Raw genomic sequence first — 21164 nt, 5'->3', positions numbered from 1 at the left:
AAATTAGAATACCCGACTAGAAAGGATGCCAAATGAAGATGCGAGGACTTGACTTGACAGAGGAGCAGAAGAGAGCTTGGAGTGACTCCAGAGATGAGCAGACAAGGGGTGGGAAGGGAAAAGAGGGAAGGCCAAGTTCCAAGAGAGAGGGAAAATATTGTGAAGATTCCAACATCCGAGCAAAGTCTCCCTTCATGTCACTCTTGCTAGTATATCCTGTCTTCTGCTACACACACACACACACACACACACACACACACACACACACACACACACAGAGTCATTTTCAGCCCCTCATATACAACTCCAGACCCCCCCGTCACTCATGCAGGATCCAAAGGGAGAAACAGACTGAACTGTAATGGAGAACCGTGCCAGCCACCCATGCCAGCCACCCATGCCAGCCATCCATGCCAGCCACCCATGCCAGCCACCCATGCCAGCCACCCATGCCGACCATTAGAGGCCTTCACAATTAGAATACCCCACGAAGAGCCACAAGGAAAACCAACAGCATTAAGAAAAAGCAACCCTAAGCCGGGCGTGGTGGCGCACCCTTGTGGTCCCAGCATTTGGGAGGCTGAGACGGGAGGATCGCAGTTCACAGCCAGCCTCAGCTACTTAGCGAGGCCCTTGGCAACTCAGTGAGACCCTGTTTCAAAATAAAGAATAAAAAATAGGGCTGGGGGTTGTAGCTTGGATGTAAAATGCCCCCAGGCTTCCATCCCCAGTACTGCAAAAATAAATAAATAAGTAAATAAATAAATAACCAACCCTAGTGAAAACAGAACTCATTCAGGAAAAGAGCAAAGCTACTTACGCAGCCCTGATTATTGTTCTCAGAGAATCTGAGTAGATGATGTATCCAAAAACTTAGAAAATTAGAAAAAAAGACATCTTGACAATTAAAATATGATTGTGCAGCTGGGTGCAGGGTGCACACCTGTAATCTCAGGTATTCGGAGGGCTGAAGCAGAAGGATCACATGTTAAAGGCCAGCGTGGCACCTTAGTGACACCCTGTGTCAAAATAAAAAGTATAGGGATGTAGCTCTGTGGTAGAGCGCTTGCCTAATATGTGCAAGGCTCTGGATTCAATCCTCAGTGCAACAACATATATGTAGATAGATAGCTATATGATAGATTTGATAAATAGATGACAGGTAGGTAGGTAGGTAGGTAGATAGATGACTGATAGATAGATAGATAGACAGATGACAGATAGAGTGTCCAGGGGTCCACTGTGTGTTAAACAAGATTAAATAAACATAATTCTGGTAAAAATGTAGGATGCTACGGGTTGAATTGTGTCCCCAAAAGTGTATCTTAAAGTCTTAAATCATCAATACTCATGAATGTGTCCTTATCTGGAAATAGAGTCTTTGCAGATATAATGAAGCTGAATTGAGATCATATTAAGTTAGGATGTGTGCTCTAAGACGATTTGACTGGTGTCCTAGTAAGAAGGGAGCAGAGACGCGAGACGCATGCAGAGGCAAGAGCACCATGTGCACTTGGAGGCAGAGGCTGGGTTTGTGCAGCTACAAGCCAAGGACCACCAGCAGGGACCAGGAATCCACAACATTCTCCCCTGGAGGCTTCGGGGAGAGCACAGTGCTACCAACATCTGATTTTAGACTATGAAGCTCCAAAATTGTTAAGATAGTACACTTTTGTTGTTTTAAGCCACTCAGTGGGTTAATCCATTTTGCCAGCCATAGAGTAAAGAGTAAAGAGAAAAATCTCCAGACCATCTAGAGAGAAAAGAGGATTTCTAAGATGAATCACACTGGCCCAGACTTCTCCCCATCGCTGAGTGCTAGAAGACAGCAAATGTCCTTAAAGAGCAGATGGACAAAAAGTTAGCCTCGGCAGCCTAGCAAGGCCCTCAGCAACTTAGCCCATCCATGTTTAAAAATAAAAATTAGAAAATAATAATTAAAATAAATAAATAAATAAATAAAACCAGGCATGGTGGCAACACACTTGTAATTCCAGTGCCTAGGAGGCTGAGACAGGATGATCACAAATTTGTGACCAGCCTGAGCAACTTAGTGAGACCTGAAATTAAAGAATAAAATAGAGTTGTAGGTGTAGTTCAGAGGTAAAATGCTCCTGGGTTTAATCCTCAATACCCCAAATTAAAAAAAAAAAAGAAAGAAACTTATATCCATCTAAACTAAAAACCAAATGTGATTCCCCAATACACATATTGTAGAATGTGTAAATGCTCAGAATTTTTTCACTGAAACTTCTATAAAAATATACTCAGAAAAATGAGAAATGAATCCAAGAATATGTCAACATGAATGTAAGAAACTATAGCAACTGAGTATAAACGTGAAGAAGAGAATAAAGCTAGAAACAAAGAGGAGAGGTTCATTAGATGCTAATTGTTAGAAAAGTTTCTTCCAGTTGAAAAGCTTTAATACTGTAGCCCTACATTTTGTCTCAAATAGTTATACAATAAAAAAATATTTATACATTATAATTTGTATGTTCTAATAATTGACCTGTAGTGTTTATCAACTTCTAAGAGAAGATTTAATTTTATTTAAAAATAGAATACAAATATCACAAATCATAATAATGAAAACCCAATAATATATCAAGCAATAATTATAGAGTTGAAGAAGAGAAGTAAAATACAGGAGGTGTGTTAATTTTCTACTGGTAAAGCATATAGACATTACTTCAACCTGTTCAATCAATAAATAAACTTAAAAGAATTATATTTAAAGCAATAATGATAGGTACCAGATGTATTTTAAATAAATTAAAATAAAAACAAAAAAGGAACAGAAAGAAGCTGGAGAAGACATAAAATAGATGATAGAGAGACAGACAGACAGACAGACAGACAGACAGACAGACAAACGATCTGGCTTGCTTCATAAACTGAAAGCAAAGCAGCAACAGTAGACAGTACTGTTGAAAATTCTTCAAAGCTGGAAGATATTCAAAATGCCTTTGAGGGTGTTGGGAGGTAGCTCAGTAGTAGAGCACTTGCCTAGCATGCACACGGCCCTGGGTTCAATTTCCAGTACCACACCAAAAAAAAAAAAAATTGAAAATAGACAAGTTTTGCTATGACACAAAAATGAGTACCAATTCAAATACGAGCTCAGGCTGAAATCTAGAGAATGCTAGCAGGTCTGAGGCAGCCTCAATGACCATGCATCACTGCCTCCATTTCCCTAGTGAATGTTTCCGTGGACTCCTGTTTGATTCCTTTCCCCCCCAAACACACAGTGGCTCTCATACAGAGCAATGCAACTGCATTTCCGCCCCATCTAAAGGACAGACGGCCTCCACATGGCCAGGCAGCACATAGTTTTACAAATACTACACTACGATCAAACCCTGCCAAGACTTTCTCCTTTGCTGCTTCTCACACAAGCTGTATTTGCTCTGAACAATCACAAAAATCAAACACAAGGACTGGGAATGTAGCTCAGTGGTAGAGGGCTTACCTAGCATGTGTGGAGCCCTGAGTTCAATCCCTAGAGAGAGAGAGAGAGAGAGAGAGAGAGAGAGAGAGAGAGAGAGAGAGAGAGAAGAAGAAGAAGAAGAAGGAGGAGGAGGAGGAGGAGGAGGAGGAGGAGGAGGAGGAGGAGGAGGAGGAGAGAGACAGAGACAGAGGAGAGAGAGAGAGGGAGAGACAGACGGAGAGGGACAGAGGGAGAGAGAGAGGGAAAGAGAGGGAGAGAGAGGGAGAGAGAAGAAGGAGGAGGAGGAGGAGGAGGAGGAGGAGGAACAATGACAATACAGCCTTTGTGTTATTCTCTAAACAACAAAATTAACAAAAGTTCTAAACCAGTTGTTCCTCAAAACATATTACAACCAAGTTTTCATTGACATTCAAAGAGAGGAGGCTGTTAGGATTTAATACCTCCCCCCATAATGCAGGAGTCAGGTCCAGTTCTGATAGATGGAACCGACGAACATCAAATGAATCTGGTTGCTATGAATATGATTCACACAGAGAAGTGCTCATTGAGTACTTTCCTGATGACACCAGTGGAAATGTCATTCAGTGGCCATGCCCCTGTGATTAATAATATGGCCTTTTATTAGTGAGTTCAGGAAAATCTCGCCTGCCCTCAGATTCTCCCATCAACTGCAGCCACAACATATTCCTCTATGGCCAAATCCATGGGCAAGCCAGGCCAAGGGGAATGCACTACCCCAAAGGTTTGTGGTTCCCCCAATTGCACACCTTTAATTGGTATTATCTAGCTCCTTATCTTGGCATAAATTGCACACTGTAAATTAACCAGTCTAAAGACACTATTTTTTCCATGTCTAAAGGTAAACTCCAGCTAGTAGCTAAACAATAAAAGAAGCTTCTAGATGATAAAAGAAAATGAATCTGTGGTTGGAGTAGGTGACTTCAAGTCAGCTGTGCAGATAACGATGATAATTTTTCAAGCAATTGTAAAACTATACATATCCCTACAGACATGGTCAGAAATAGACTCTCTGTACTATCAAAATAATACAAATATTAATTTGAAATCGCAATTAACAACACTAACTTAGCTTTCTATATGTTGCCTCAAATAAAGCAAAAAATTAATCAGAAAGAAAATTATAACCAGGAAAAGGAACAAGTCATGTATTATCTCACTTACGAGAACATTCATAACTGGAGCGCTGTTTTTCAAGCACACAAAAAACACATGATCCAAGCTGAGAATACTTTCATTAGGTTAGAAAATTTTGGAGACATACCGTATGTAGAAATGTGAGCTAGGACATATTCTTGAAATTAACAGTAAGAAAGAGCCAATGACTTTACCATAGCCAGCCATTCTTCTGGTCTTTGGCATTAATTCCAACTGTGTGCTTTAATAATAAGGATCGTGTTAAAGCTTAGAATGTTTAAAAAAAACTATTCCAGTTTCACTGCTCAGTTAGAGCGCACCTGAGATTCTACCTTGTTAAGGATATTTTGTCAGAGAGCAAGTATATAAAAGTCCCTAAAAAACTAATGGGATCGAGAAAGTACCCATTCATTTATCTTTGGTAAAAGCTCTGCCTAGATATAACTAGTTCTCTAAAATGAGCTCTCTTTATTCATAGGTATTTTTATGATTAGGCTAACCTTCTAATTAGGCTCATACGTCTTGGAAGTTCTCTGGATGTGACAAGTCTTTTCAGAAAATTTTAAGATGTAATCAAAACCGATTTCTAATTATTATTCATTAAATATTGCACATTAGGTGAATTTTTTAATTAAATAGAATTACTGATAGTATCTGCCAGACTAAAATCTCTGAGAACACATATAATGCAGTGATAGGTGCCATGGAAAAATGCTTAGATAGATAAACCGATGGGGAAACGGCAACAGAAAGCTCAAGCATTAATTAGAAAGCTTGGTCGGTTGTCAGGCTCTTCTGCTGGGCCCAAAAGAACAAGACCACCTGGAGCACACGGATGGTGCCAGAGAGTGGAACCTTTTCTGTTCCTGTCCAAGTTACCAGGATAAATCTGTACTGAAGCGCTGGTGTTTTTAAGTAGGATGCACATTAAATATATTAAATGTATATTTCCTGTTTGGCATGGAAGCTATACTGGATGGATACTCAATGAATCCTCAACTTCACCAAAGCATGTAATGTTTGTGGGCTATTCAAAAACAAGTATTGGAGCACGTGGATAGTTAGTTATCTGGAAATAATACAGTTGATGCATACCATATTTAACAACTCAATATATTCTAAGGTGACTCAAACTTTTAGAAAGCAACACCGCAGACACAAATAATCAGACAAAACCAAACCATAAAAATTGTCTACGAGAATTTTTAAAACCATCTCAGACTGATCAAGGATATTCTGAAGATAAAATAAAGCCTAAAAAGTCTAAGAGAAAAAAAATTCTGCATGCCAAAACTAAAATAAAAGCAAAATTGACAAAGTAAGAAAATATATCTCTTACAGGCAAAGAGCTCATTACCTTAATATATGAATGGTTATGCAAGTGGTTGTTTTTTTTGTGTGTGTGTGTGTATGTGGTACTGGGGGTGTAGCCCAGGGGCTTTTCTACCTCTTGGCTATACTCCCAGACCTATTTTATACTTTATTTGGAAACAGGGTCTCACTAAGTTGCTGAGAGCCTCACTAAGTAGCTGAGGCTGGCTTCAAACCTGTGCGATCCTCCTGTCTCAGCCTCCCAAGCGTGGGGATTACAAGCGTGCACCACCACGCCTGGCTATGCAAGTTTTTTAAAAAGAAAACATTAGAAAAAATAAAGTAGTAGAGGTGACAGTTCCCAGGAAAGGAAATACTAGTGGCTCACTCACATGGAAAAGTTTTCTTCCATACTCATAAAAGAGAAACACACATTAGGACCATAACAATATTTCCATTAAGATTGGCAAAAATCTACCTGGGCGTGGTGGTGCATGCCTAGAATCCCAGTACTTGGGGGGCTGATAGGAGGTTCGAGACCATCCTCAGCAACTTAGTGAGATTCTCAGCAACCTAGGGAGACACTACTTCAAAACTAACTAAAGAAATGGATTTACTAAGTAAATAAATATAGCTTGGAGATAGAATGTCCATGGGTTCAGTCCCTAGTAACTCCCTTCCCTCCCCCCCCCACCAAAAAAAAAGATTGGCAAAAATTGAACACCCTATATTAGTGTCTGTATTGCAGAGAAAGACACTCTCCTACATTGCTGGGGGTGTTAATGGAACCATATCTACATAGCGTAAACGCTATCAAATTAACCCAGAAGGTAGACTTCTAGGCATTTATCTTATTCTATACCATGTACAAAATGATTGAAAACAATATAAATGTTCAAGACCAGTATCAATCAATTATAATATAATCACACAAAGGGGCCTTATGTAGCCAATGACAAGAGCGAGGCATTCAATCACTTACTTATATTATTTAATTCATGCAATAAATATTCATAGACGGCCTACTGAACTCTGGGCACTGTGTCAGGCTGAAGTACTTTATAAGAGATAATACTTAACAGTACTTAATATTATTCTGCTTTGTAATTTCATTTGGTTTTGTGTTAGGTAATACTGGGGATTTGCCCCATGGGCATTCTACCCCCTAACTACACCTCCAACTCGATTTTATTTTTTAAAACAGGATCTTGCTAAGTTGCCGAGGCTGACCTCAAGTCTGAGATCCTCCTGTCTCTGCCGCCCAGGTGCTGGGAATACAGGTGTGCGCCACTGTACCTGAACTGCTTTGTGATTTTTTTACATGTTGTATTTATGGCCACTGCACTGGAAATTTGTTGATGGCAGAAAATAGGGTTCAAGAAGGTGCATTTCCCCAGCTAAAATAATGCCTTTCAGATAATGAAGAACTATTATAAATCAGTTGAAGTGAAATTTTTTATGCGATTCTATCTTATCTTCTTGTAACTGACTCAGATTGAATTTCCTAAAAAAATGGTTTTTAGAAAACATAGTCATGGGAATTTATGACATCAAGCTCTTTATATAAACAAATACAACACCCCAACACTTTAAAATAGACCTGATTGCTTAAAATTTTCAAAGGGCTGATATCTTTTACACTTTCAAATGTGGGGAGAACAACTGTCTTGAAGACTTATTTTCATTATTAAAAACATTTGTGGAAGATATTTTATAGCCTTTCTAATGGGAAAATATATTGTGTTGCTAACAAAGCACCCAGTTCTTATCCCTTGATTTGAAGATTTCAAATCATTTGATTTCAATCATTTGAAGATTTCTTGTACTTTTATTGGTCTGTAATAGCCTCACATCATAGTGCAGCTCGTGGTGATGGTGACATGCACACAGCACTTGGTGGTCCCCGGGCTCCCTCCACATTTCCCCTTCCCCATACGTGATACTGAGACGGGCCTTGGTTCTCACATAGACACATCCCGTCAGTGGAAGCATTCCCTTCATTAACCCTCCCTCTCCTGCTCCCCCTTCCCCTAGGCCACCCCCCTGGCTCCCCTGGAGTTTCTCCTCCGTTATCATGAAACACATGGAACAAGATTCAGAATTACTTCTTACGTAAAATAACATGGAAGTCATTCTTGGATGCTGGTTCTCAAAGTGCTTCTACCAAGTGCTACTGTATTTTATACGAATGTGTAAACGAAACACCAGTAAGTGACCAAGAACATTTATTTTTTTATTTGCTCATCCAGTCACTATTTATTTCTTCAACCTGCCATATGCCAGCTGCTCAGTGAGAAGTACAAACATAAATAGACCATTGCCCCTGAGGTATTACTATTTTATTGGGAAAGGTAAATAAAACCAATGATTATTTTAAAGCATGCACTGTCATAATATTTTTATTATAGACATCACTTTGTTGCGATTTTTGCCTTCTAAGAACATCTGACAATTCACATAGCTTTACTGTTTCTCAAATCTCCATGAGTAAACCCCAAGCTATACATCGGAGGTGTCCATTTTCACTTAGTCCCATCAATCAGCCTTAATTTACCTCCCTAAGGGTATAAAATGATAAATATGTTTGTACCATACACTGTGTTTAGGCCTCTGACTATAATGACTTTGCCTGGGAATTTGCATTTATTATCACTTAAGAACTTAGTTCTTCCAAGTGTGGTGATTCATGCCTGTAATCCCAGTACTTAGGAGACTGACACAGGAGTCAAACTTGAGGCCAGCCTCAGCAACTTAGTGAGCCCCTCTTTCAAAATAAAATAGGGCTGAGGATGTAGCTCAAAGGTAGAATGCTCCTGAGTTTTGTCCCCGGTACCATCACCAAGACCAGAGAGAGAGAGAACTTATTTCTTCTAATCAATCCAAATTCTACATAACTTGGAAGAAAGTTGGACAATGGAGGTAAAAGCAACAATTTCTACATACACAAATCATTCATAAGCACCTTGGGCTTTAAAAGCTTGGGGAGTTTTATCAGAAAAATCTCCCACAATAAACCTGGCAAATTCACTTCTGATCATGGCTTCAACTTTAAAAGTGTATGACATTTTTTCAGAAGAAACTGAAAACCTTTATTTATATGTTTCAAGAACAGCTTAAATTAGCATCCTGATCTTTACTTTGCATCTTACAGAAGCAGAACAGGTAACATGTCTATTTAAACTGACTTGTGATGGGAGCTATCGTCAATGCCTGCTCCGTGTCGATGCGAGGGGCCCGCTGAGTCCCTGCCCACCTGTGGCCTTGAGCAGGCTGCCCGGCCTGCTTGCCTTGTCCCTCATCTGCACAATGGGGCCACGAAGTACGTCCTGGTCACAGAGCTTACCAGACTGCCCAGTGCTCAACAAGTGTACGCTGCTCTCAGCAAGGTACATGCTGATGTAGGGATTACCTTTGCTGATTTTGCACTGCCTTCTTGGTGGTACTGGGGTTCCTGGAAGCCCTTCTATATCTGGGCTACACTCCCAGACCTATTTTTTTATTTTTGGAAACAGGGTCTCTTAAGCCCGCACGGCTGGCTTCGAACCTGCACGATCCTCCTGTCTCCGCCTCCCAAGCGCGGGGATTACAAGCGTGCGCCACCACGCCCGGCTCGCACTGCCTTCTATAGTCCATATACAAGTAAGGGAGAGAATGAGGTTTTTGTTTGTTTGTGTGTTGTTGCTGTTGTTTGTATTGGTATACTGGGGATTGAACTTAGGGATGTTGTAACTCTGAGATATATCCCCAGCCCTATTTTATTTTTTAATTTGCAACACGGTCTTGCTAAGTTGATGGGACTAGCCTTGAACCTGCAATCCTCCTCTCTCGGCCTCCCTAGTACTGGGACTGTAGGCATGTACCACTGTACTCAGCTGAGAGCGAAGTTTTGTGTGTGTGTGTGTGTGTGTGTGTGTGTGTGTGTGTGTGTGTTACTGCGGATTGAACCCAGGGCATTCTGCCTCTGAGATAAACCCCCAGCCCTATTTTATTTTTTATTTTGAAACAGGCTCTAAGTTACAGAGGGCCTTAGTGAGTTGGTGAGGCTGGCCACAAATCTGCAATCCTCTTGTCTCAGCCTCTCGCACGCTGGGATTGCAGGCGTGCACCACCACGTCTGGCTGAGAGAGAAGTATTTTTGATAATGATAGAGGAGTTGAGCTAATGAACTTGAGAGCACTTTATAAATCATAAAGTGTTACGTGAATGCAGATATATTTGATATTTGCACCTCCAGGAATGGACTTACCAGTCTGTAAATGCACTGAATTTTTTCTTTACAAAGTATTCCCTTGCGTTTGTTGTGTTTTAAACATGTACATGCCCTGTTCTCCTTAATACTATGAATTCTGACATATTTGAGTTGTGTTAAATTTAAGTGCCTCTTGTGTATTTTTAAAGAGCTGCTGAAGTGCAAAATATGACTGAGTTGTAAAGCTTCAAAGCCATCCCTGCCCAGCGTTAGCAAAGTTTTCGGGAGGCCCCTGTTTGGGCCAGACCTCCGGCATGGGGCCGCAGCACACCAGAACCCAGAGCGGAGTCACTGACGGCACGTGCCACCAAGCAAACTCTAAAATGGGCCCGTTTCTGGAGAAAAACAGCAGCAACTCGCAGCTACCAACGTAAAGGGACCCATCTGGGCGCTGTCGGGAAGTCTGCTCTGTTTCAGCTCTAAGGAGCTGTGCTTCATTCCTGCTTCCCTCCACCCTCTCCTGTCTACAAAGCCCCCTGCCTTACCAGCTCTTGGAACACTCATTCTACACTAAACAAGGATGCGCTGCCTGATTCTAGAATCAAAAGGGAGGGAAAAAAAATCAATAGATCTTTAAACCAAATGTGCTATAATTTTTTGCCTTTTCACCCCAGCAAGCCAAATTGACATGGTTCTCATCTATACGCTAGAGCTTCCTTAAGACATGACTCCTGGGGAAACACGATACAGCATGATACACTTCCTACTCAGAGAAACTTGAAGCCCAGGCCAGTTATTTATTAATTGGGCAAGTTACTTAATTTTTCTAAGGCTAAACTTTTATTACCTTTGCAATACCTAGCCTATCAATTATTGTCGGTCAACAAACATTTAACTTGCTTAGTCTCAGAAACTTTCAGACCCCGGTAGCAAAGAAAGCAAAAATCTCTGTTTTCATAGTCTACATCCGAATGGCGGAAGCACATAGGAAAGAAGCACTACCTAAGGAAACTGACAAGCGTGGTCCTTTCAAATAGTGAAATTTACTGGGAGGAAAATAAATTTATATACTATAATAAGAGGTCTGAAAAAGCAGAGACAATGAATATGGGGTATTCCAGGTACTTAGTACCCGGGTGTTCTGAGTACCAAGTACTCAGCTTGGGAGCTGAGCTCTGATTCCTAAGAGGAAACCAGCAAGTTACAATCTGTGGGGAAAGGATCTAAACAAAGGGAACAGCACGTGCACATGCCCTGAGGTAAGAACCCTGAGGTAGATAAGAGCCAGGGTGGGAGACTTGTTCTTGGACCAGAGATGGGGTAGGAAGTCAGGGAAAAAGGTGGTTACAGGATGCAGCTCAGCAGGGCACGATAAGCTATCCCGAGGAGTGCACATTTCAGGTGCCCTAGCGAGCTTTAGTAGGTGAGTGAGAGGACCTGACTCCAGCTGCTGGGAGTAGAAGTGGTGAATTCAGCCAGGCGCCTCCTCTGTAATCCATGTCTGATAATGGATCTGAACAAGGTTGACCCACATGAAAGAAAGAAGAACCAACAGAATCTGCTGCTGTGCTTAATCGGGTGAACAAAGAGGAAGAATCAGAGTATAGTTACAAAACCATTTTTTTGTTTCTTTGTTTTGTTTTTTGCGGTACTGGGGATGGAACCCTGGGCATTCTACCCTCAGGCCTATTTTTTATTATTTATTTTGTGTGTGTGTGGTACTAGGGTTCCTGGAAACCCTTCTGGGCTACACTCCCAGACCTATTTTATATTTGTATTTGGAAACAGGGTCTTTTAAGCCAGCAAGGCTGGCTTCAAACCAGAGCAATCCTCCTGTCTCTGCCCCCCAAGCATGGGGATTACAAGCGTGTGCCACCACGCCCGGCTATTTTTTATTCTTTATTTTGTTTTGTTTTCTTTTTTTAAAGTTTTATTGGTGCAGTGTATTCATACATCATAATGGGATTAAAAAAAAAACTTTTGTAGACATACATGCACACATCGCCCAGTTAGCCCCTACCCGATCCCCACCCCGTTCCCTCCCCATCCCTCCTTCCCATGCTTGGCTTAGTGGTTGACGTCTAGTATTATAGCAATTTATCCAAACTTAAAAATGATAATCTCACATAACAGTTTCATTTGTCTGATACCAAGCTTTTGATGACTTAAAGATAACATTTCAATACTTCTTTTTGCTTTCTTTTTTACCAGAGAATATTTTTTCTCTTTTTTTTAAGGTGAAACTATCATACATTTATTTATTTATTTTTCAGAAAAAATCTATCCTAATATGGAATATGGACTCTAGATACCCAAAACGATCTCGAAAAAGAACAAAGCTAGAAGATATATATTTTCTGATTTCAAATTTATAAAGCTACAGTAATTGAAACAGTGTAGTACTGTTATAAAGGCAGATATATAAACCATTGGAGTTAAATAAAAGCCTAGAGATAAATTCTTCCATATATTGTCAAGTTATTTTTGATAAGGTTTCCAAGAACATTTGGTGGAGGAAATAATAATCTTTTAACTAAATATTGTTGAAAAATAATAATTACATGAAAAAGAATAAAATTGGACCCTTACTTAACACCATATACAAACAGTAACTCAAAATAGATAAAAGACCTAAATATAAATCTTAAGACTATAAACTTTTAGAAGAAAATCTGGGTCATAAAACCTCACAACATTGAAATTGGCAGTGATTTCTTGGATATGATTTCAATGGCACAGGCAACAGAAGGGTAAACAAACTCCCTAAAAAATAAAAAAAAATATATTGTATATCCAAAGACAATGTAAACAGAGTTAAAAGTTACTGATAGAATGGGATAAAATATTTCCAAATGCTATATCTGAAGGTATATTAATATTCCAACTAGAAATCCTAAAAATTAGCAACAATAAAAGCAAACAATACAATTAAGAAATAGGTAAAAGACTAACATGAGTAATGAATCTCCACAGATAACCAATCTTAGTTGTCTGTTGGATGGAAACTCTTGTTTCTCTGGTTCTGGTGTGTGTTACCTATTTCTTCTTTGTAGTTAATCTCTTTGAGTATTTTCTCTAGTGCTGGTTTTGAAGACATAAATTCCTTCAGTTTCTGTTTGTCATGGAAGCTTCTTATTTCTCCATCTAATTTGATAGAAAGTTTTGCTGGGTAGGAAACTTTTGGCTGGAAGTTGTTTTCTTTCAGGGTTTGGAATATGTTACTCCAAGCCCTTCTGGCTCTCATGACTTGGTTTGGGAAGTCTAGAGTGATTCTAATTGTTTTGCCTCTGAATGTCACTTGGCCCTTTGTTTTTGTTGCCTTTAAGATTCTCTGCTTGGCTTCCACATTGGTCATTTTGACAATTATGTGGCATGGGGATCCTCTTCTCCGATCCTGTCTAAAGGGAGTTCTATAAGTTTCCTGGACCTGTGTATCAACCTCTTGCTCTATGTTTGGAAAATTTTCTGCTATTACTTCCTTGAAGAGATTGTTGATCCCTTTGGTTTCACTTTCTTTTCCCTCCTCTATTCCAATTATTCTTAGGTTAGCTCTCTTAAAATGGGCCCATATTTCTTCAATATCAGATTCCTGCTGTCGGATATTTTTTCCTAGATTAGAAACTATGTGTTCATTTTTGGAATGATCATCTTCTAAGAGCGAGATTCTGTTCTCCATGTGGTCTAATCAGTTGTTTGTGCTTTGAAAATTGAGGCCTTTACTTCATTAATTGCATCCTTTATTTCTTTTTGGCTCTCTCTGAATTCTTTTTGAAACACCTCTATTATTTCTACAGTTATTTTCCTGATTTGATCTTCTAGAAATCTCTGTTTTATCAGGTTCTGATGTTGTGGGGTTGTGGGCATTCATTGCTCCATTGTTATTCCTCTTTCCCATGATTTCGGAAGTTTGTGCCTTCTCTGGGTCCTTCTCTGGGTTACTACAACTTCACTTAAGGTGCTCTGGATCTCGAGTCTGTGGTATCTCAGACCCCACTACTCCTTTACTGGGTTGTATCGCAAAGTCTCAGACCCAGGGAGTCAATCGAGGCTGCTTTAGACCACAGGGTGTGCCAGGTTGGGCGTTCTCCTGCGGGGAGTTTTGACTATGGTATGATATCTCTGCCACCGCCACTCCCCCACTGGGTCAAGTCCCGGGAGTACAGTACTGGGATTTCTCCTCTAAGGGCTGCAATTTGACTCACTGTTGTTGAGTGCGCTGATGGAGCTGTAGTGGACTCAGTGAATTCACTTCTGCTGCTGCTAGTGGCTATATGGCACCACTGCCATGCCCTTGGCCATGAGGCTGGCGTGTTTCTTCTCTGGTTTTGAGCTCTGCTCTGAGTCCCTGCAGGATGTGCTGAGCCCAGCCCCTGGGAGCTTTAGACGCTCCCTGCACCGAAAAATCCGCCGAATTCCGCCTGGCTGATCCACAGCCGCTCACCTTGGCTCACTGTCGGCTGCTCCTCCCTGGAGTCTGGTGGGCTGTTGAGTGCGTTGGTCTGGAGCCATCTTGTGAATTCGCCGCTGCCGCCAGCAGTAAGGCACTAATGCCGTGTCCTCGGGCATGAGACCGGCGTATCTCCTCTGTGGCTCTGAGCTCCATTCTGAGTCCCCCTCCTCTCTGGATCCTGGTGCTGCAAGGGAAGATGATGCCCGCGCCACTCCATGCCATGGCTCCAGCTGCAGCACTGCCGTCTGGTTTCTTTCTGGTGTCTCGTTTTTCCAGCCCTCTTTTTCTCTGTCCCTTGTATTTACATTTTTTGTTTCTCTGCTGATGGTGTTTTCTGGCTATGAAAGGCGCTAATTTTGTGGTAATAGAGATTGGTTGTTAGCGGGGCTCATAAGCCCCGCTTTTCTCCGTCGCCATCTTCCCGGAAGTCCTATTCTTTACTTTGAAACAGGGTCTCGCTGAGTTTCAGAGGGGCCTCACTAAGTAGCTGAGGTTGTCTGTGAACTGCAATCCTCCTGTCTCAGCCTCCCAAATGCTGAGATGACAAGCATGCACCATCACGCCTGGCTCGTTATTCTTTAAAGGGCAGAAATTCACCCCTTGTAGCTGCCATAGATTAGTTCCGAGCCTGTCCGTAGGAACTTATAAAAGCTCACTGTCACCTCCAAAATTTGACAGTAATTTCTCAGTTCTTCAGAGTTCTCTTCTTTGTCTAAATGTCTCAAATTCTTCCAATCACTCACTGCTCAGATCCCATAAACATCCATGCCATAAATACCATAAACATAAATACCACAACATAAATACCATGAACATATGCTTCTGCATGCATTTCATTTTGGTCCTGGGTTTTTCTGTGTAAAGCTTCTTCCAACATTAAAAAACAAGAAGTCCATTCAGGCATGGTGGCACATGCCCGTAAGCCCAGGCAGGACAGGAGGATGAATGTCCAATACCAGCTTCTGCTACTTAGTGAGATTCTCAGCAACCTAGCTAGGCCCTGTTACAAAATGAAAGTAATAAAACAGGACTGGGGATATGCGGCTTAGAAGTAGAATTTCCCTGGGTTCAATCTCTAATACCACCAACACACACACACACACACACACACACACACACACACACACACACACGCGCGCGCGCTTCTATGGAGGAACTTAAACAATGAAATCCGAGCCAAGGAAACAATGCAGAGGCAGCAATGGTGGAAACCAGAGGACGAGGACTTCACCGCACAAGTCAGAATTTGCTATCGCAGGGCCCGTGGCAGCCAGTGCAAGTGAGCAGGGGCCCTGGAAGGTTAGGACGCAGAATCCAACCTGCCCCGACAGAGGACCCCTCCGAGGCTGGGGAGTGTGTGTCGGTGTTTTGAAACCAATAGAGGGAATTTTGGTTCCGGGAGATTATTCTGGTAATGGATTTCTCTAAGTGAGGAAAAATAGAAGGAGAAAATACTATTTTTTTTTTTTTTTTTTTTTTTTTAGTAATTGAAGAAAAAAGTAACGGAGGTTAAAGAAAGCCTGCATTTAGGGAATGGGAAGAGATGCACAAAATGCCGAGGGGCAGTAGAATGTCCAGAGCTTAGCAACTATGAGGATGGACAAGACCAGTAAGGAAGAGGAGAAAAGCACGTCCCCTTCCAGAGATAAAACCGAGATTTTAAAGAAAATGTCACTCATCCAGGTGTGTGTGTGTGTGTGTGTGTGTGTGTGTGTTTGTACTGGGGATGGAACACAGGGGCACTCTACTTCCAAGACACACCCCCTGCCCTATTTTATTTTATTTTGAAACAGGGTCTTGCTAAATTGCTGAGGGAGGACCTCACTAAGTTGCTGAGGCTGTCCTCAAACCTGCAATCCTCCTGTCTCCGCCTCCCAAGTACTGGGATTATAGGCCTGTGCCTCCACCCCTCTGCTCCAGCCCTATGTTGATTTGGATAAAAATTATTTTAGGCTTCTTATCTCACATGGTTTTATAGCATTCAAAAAGGAACTAAATGTTCTGTTAGCTATAGAATTTTGTGCATTATTAGAAATAATAGACAGTGAAATATTGTAACTTAGAAAAGACATTTTCAGGTCAATATAGTTTCCGTGACTATTTTAAGCCCCCAAACTCTGCTACCCTGCTATGAAGAAGGATTGTGTGTGGGGAGGCGGGATTCAGGGAGCGAGCACAGCGTGGGATCTCACCTGTGGCTCCACGTTCTTCCTCACTTGTGAAGTGCTAGGAACAGCAGGCCCCTGTGCCCTGTGTGAGGCAGCTGGTACTTTCCCCATTGCATTGGCTAAACAGTGAGGGAAGAAGAGGAAGCAGAAGAGAGAAAGAAGGAAGAGGAGATAAAGGAAGAGACCGCCTTAAACTGTAAAATAAAGAAATACATGTTGGTGCCAAGAAAACATATTCCTAGGTAAACGTTAACACCATTGTGCTAACTTGCTTTCCTTTGGATTTTGCCTTTGAATGGCTCAAATATGTCCTAACAGACTTGGACCAAATGAAAACTCTCTTGCTGCCATGCTACCTTGAAAAGCAGTATATAACTAAGATATTAAGAATTCAGAAACTATGCAAAAATCATGAACAAGAAAACCAGATTCACCTATCATCACCACCCGGGGTAACCAGGATTAGCATCTTATTTATAGAACTCTGGACATCTCACTGTGTGCATCCAATCATTCATTCATTCGCTCGTTTGCAGCACTGGGGATTGAACACAAGAATGTTCTACCTCTGAGCTATACCCCAATCTCATTTTTTTAATTTGGAAAATAGGTCTCACTAAGTCACTGAGGGCCTCGTTACGTTGCTGAGGCTGACCATGAACCTGTGATCCTCCTGTCTCAGCCTCCCAAGTACTGGAATTATAGGTGTGTGCCACCATGCCTGGCTAAGGGTATCTTTTAAAAATAAAAAGTGGCTTCTCTTGTTGTCTTTATTTTTGACATAATGTATCCTGTAGCCTCTTCCCCTTCCTATATTTCTTCCCTCATCCTCCTGAACCATTCAGTTTTATAAATGTTAGGACAAGCAAAGCGAAACCAAGGTATGAAAAGGAGTCACACTGGTTCAGAGCACTGGAGCCCCAAAGGAAGTGAAGGTCTAGAGAGAGAGGCTCTGGTGAGGACAGCCAGGACTCCAGCAGTGAGGGGCAGCCTGACCAGCGGTGACAGGTCAAGAGGGCATTCATATGAACAAGTGGCGCCGGTAGAGAGTTCGAGACCAGGCAGGGTGAAGAGACATCAGCCATGGCAGAAGATTGCCCTAGGCTACTGAAATCTGGTGGGGGAGGCCTCCAGGATGGGTCCATGCCCAGGAGACAGCAGCCTGGGTGTCCAGGCCCACGAAGGTGCTGCAGGAGGACCCAAGATGCGTTTATTTGAAGAAACCTGGCCTTTTTTGGGGGAAAGAGATGGGAGTGTGGCAATCTCCCAAGCCACACTCCTACACGTGACCAAGAACTGGCATCTTCATTGACTGAATTTTCCAATCTAGAAATTGTGTATCTTTCCATTCATTCTATTATACCCATTAATATGGTATTTTACTTTTAATTTCTCATAGTTCTTAAGTTTATTATTAAGTATTTCATATTTTCATTGATATTGTGAGTACCCTTTCCACATTATTTTTGGTATTTACTTATAATTTATAATTATTTGCCTGAATGTATTATATTACTAGTCTATTCATTTCAGAAAATTCCAATTAATCTTCCTGGCTTATAACTGCTCTTTAACTTATTCAAATTAAAATTGGTGCCATCATTAAATTTTTGTTAATATAAAACTGATTAGGTCATATTGCAGATGAGAGAGAGACTAAAAAAGTTTTAAAAGATCATGAATTAGTTAAATTATTCATTCATTTATCACATATTTACTGAGTACACATAATAATCCTGGCCACGTTACACAACCTACATAATTCTCTGCTTTCTCAACAATAAAATATAAATGATCAAAGAACCTATTTAAGGTTAAATGAGATACTGCATATAAATTACTCATCAATTACCGAACACAATAAGTGTACAACAATAGTAACATAGACACTGACAATATGCGGAGCCCCCAGAGAATCGCAAGCTTCTCTTTCTTTTCTCTCTGTCTTTCATTTGGCCAGGTCTATCTTTTTCTTCTCCTTCCTCCCCTCTATCTTCAGTTAACCCCCCCCCCACACACACACACACAAAGTGGAATCTATGAGAAATTCTTCCACTGACCTTGCGATCCCCGTGCCTCCCATTTCATTGGTAATTTCAGAAGCTTTCAATGTATTATAAGCCCTCAACAGGTACCGATGTACTTCAAACAAAATTGGAACACCAAAAAGCCCTCAGAAAGTCCTAATGCCCTAGGAAGGTCTTAGTAAGTCAGGCCATGAATCAACAAGCCAGGCATGGTGGTGTGCACCTGGAATCCCGGTACTTGGCAAGCTGAGGCAAGAGTTTCACAGGTTCAAAGTCAGTCTCGGCACTTTAGCGAGGCCCTTAGCAGTTAGTGAGACCTTATTTCAAAATAAAAAATAAAAGAGAGATGGGGTATAGCTCAGAGGTAGAATACCCCTGGGTTCAATACCTAACACCACAAAACAAACAACTGCAAAGTGAAATGGAAAATAACAATAAACTAAAATCATGCCTGTAACATTTTATTGAGCTCTATTTAAGTGGCATATATAATGATATTACACTGTGTGTGTGTGTGTGTGTGTGTGTGTGTGTGTGTGTGTGTGTAAAACTGGGGATTGAAAACAGGAGCATTCTACCTCCAAGTTACATCCCCAGTAAACAGGGTCTCACTATGTTCCTGAGGGTCTTACAACACTGCTGAGGCTGGTCTTGAACCTGCAATCCTCCTCTCTCAGCCTCCCAGGTACTAGGATTACACGCATGCATCACCATGCCCAGCTTCACAATAATGTTACATTTAAATTTAGAAATATTCCCTTCCACCCAAAACCTGCAATGTTCAGAAACCATACCTGTGTTCTTATGAAGTTGTGAACTCAAACCCTTGCTTGTACTGCCATTTAGCCCAAAGCCCAGTGTCTCTAAGAGATGTGCAGCTAAGGCAAGCTGGCCACCACTCACTCACCCACTTCAGCCAGGGTTCTGATACAGGATTCCACGGAGGCTTTCTGTGCTGGGCTCGGCCAGGTGCAGTTGTAGATTCTGAAGGCCGACTGCAGCAGCTGAATAAAAACTGGCTGGTGTGTCTGAAACCAGAAAGAAAATTGGCAAATGGTGCCAATAAACTATTAATACACCCGATGAGGTCTATGTATTATCAAAAGATGTATCAAAATAAAATACAAGCTGCATGCTGAGGCACATGCCGGTAATCCCAATACTTGGGAGGCTGATAGAAGAATCGTGAGTTCAAGGCCAGACTCGGCAAATAAGCGAGCCCTTCCTTCCAAATAAAAAAGAAAACAAAGGTGAGGATGCTCCTGAGTTCAATCACCAGCACCAAAATAAGTAAATAGTAAGACACAGTCTTTCAGGTTTCAGTGCTATTTAATAAATATCAGCAAACAACACCATGTGTTCATGATCGGAACTGTGGCAGATACTATGCAAAACCAATCACTTGTGTTTTAACTATATTGGGGGGGATACTAGGTACCGGACCCGAGGACAGTCTACCTCCAAACTACACCCTCAGACCTTTCTATTTCTTTGTTTGTGTGTTTTGAAACAGGTTCTTGTTAGGTTGCTGAGAGTCGCAGTAAATTATGAAAGCAGTCTTCAAACTGGCAGTCCTCCTGTCTCAGCCTCCCAAGTACTGGGATTACAGGCATCTACCACCACACCCAACGTATTTTAACTCTATTCTTAATAAGAGAATTAACCATTTCTTGAAGTCAATTATATGAGTTTAAGTAGTTTTTAATAATCCCTTGTTTATTCCTAAGTAAAGATATAACAGGTGTTTCTGAGTGTGATTGGTTGGTTTCGTTTTATATGATGGACAAGCAGAGGGACAGTCATTTTGAGCTAGAAAACAATATTTATTCATTTATTTAGAGGTTTTGGAGAGTGAGCCAGGGACATTCTACCTTATAAAGCTACAACCCTAGCTCTTATTTATTTATTTATTTATTATTGTTCATTTATTTACTTATTTATTTTATTATTGTTTGTTTGCTTGTTTGTTTTGTGATTCCAGGGATTGAACCTAGGGACCTTCAAGCTCTGAAGCAGACCCCCTAATACTTTTTATTTTTATTTTTATTTGAAATAGACCTTGCTAGGTTGCTGAGGATGGTCTCGAATCTCAGATCCTCCATTCTCAGCCTCCCAAGTCCTGGGATTTTAGGCCATTACACCTGGCTATAGAAATAATTTTATGGAATTTCTAGTAGTTTAAAAGTTTTTCCTAAACAGTATAACCAAAATGCTATTTTATAAGAGTACTAAATCATGTTGAGTGAAATAAGCCAGACCCAGAAAGTCAAGGGCCCTATGTTTTCAAATCTCATATGTGGAATCCAGAGAGAAAACAGGAAACTTAAGGGAGCTAGAGAGAAATTAGAAAATACCAAAGGTAAATGAGGAGAGAGACCAGTAGAATAGTGAAAGGAGATTAGGGGAGGAATGT

At 41.0% G+C, this 21164-nt stretch overlaps 1 protein-coding gene across 4 annotated transcripts in view; it reads right to left on the bottom strand.

Annotated features, from left to right (window-relative positions):
• ITPR2 (inositol 1,4,5-trisphosphate receptor type 2) overlaps positions 1-21164 on the bottom strand; it is a gene marked incomplete at both ends in the record, with an annotated part of 551977 nt that overhangs the window by 250560 nt on the left and 280253 nt on the right. For all 4 annotated transcript variants that reach the window (XM_080705463.1, XM_080705466.1, XM_080705464.1 and 1 more), the window contains one exon: positions 19659-19779. In XM_080705463.1, the coding sequence (XP_080561589.1) occupies positions 19659-19779 (121 nt within the window). The remainder of the gene's footprint in view (positions 1-19658; positions 19780-21164) is intronic.

The sequence above is a fragment of the Muscardinus avellanarius genome (genome assembly GCF_963383645.1).
Source record: "Muscardinus avellanarius genome assembly, chromosome: 11".
Lineage (NCBI taxonomy): Eukaryota > Metazoa > Chordata > Mammalia > Rodentia > Gliridae > Muscardinus > Muscardinus avellanarius.
Note: the sequence above shows the minus strand (reverse complement) of the source record. Positions and strands in the feature narration are given on the sequence as shown.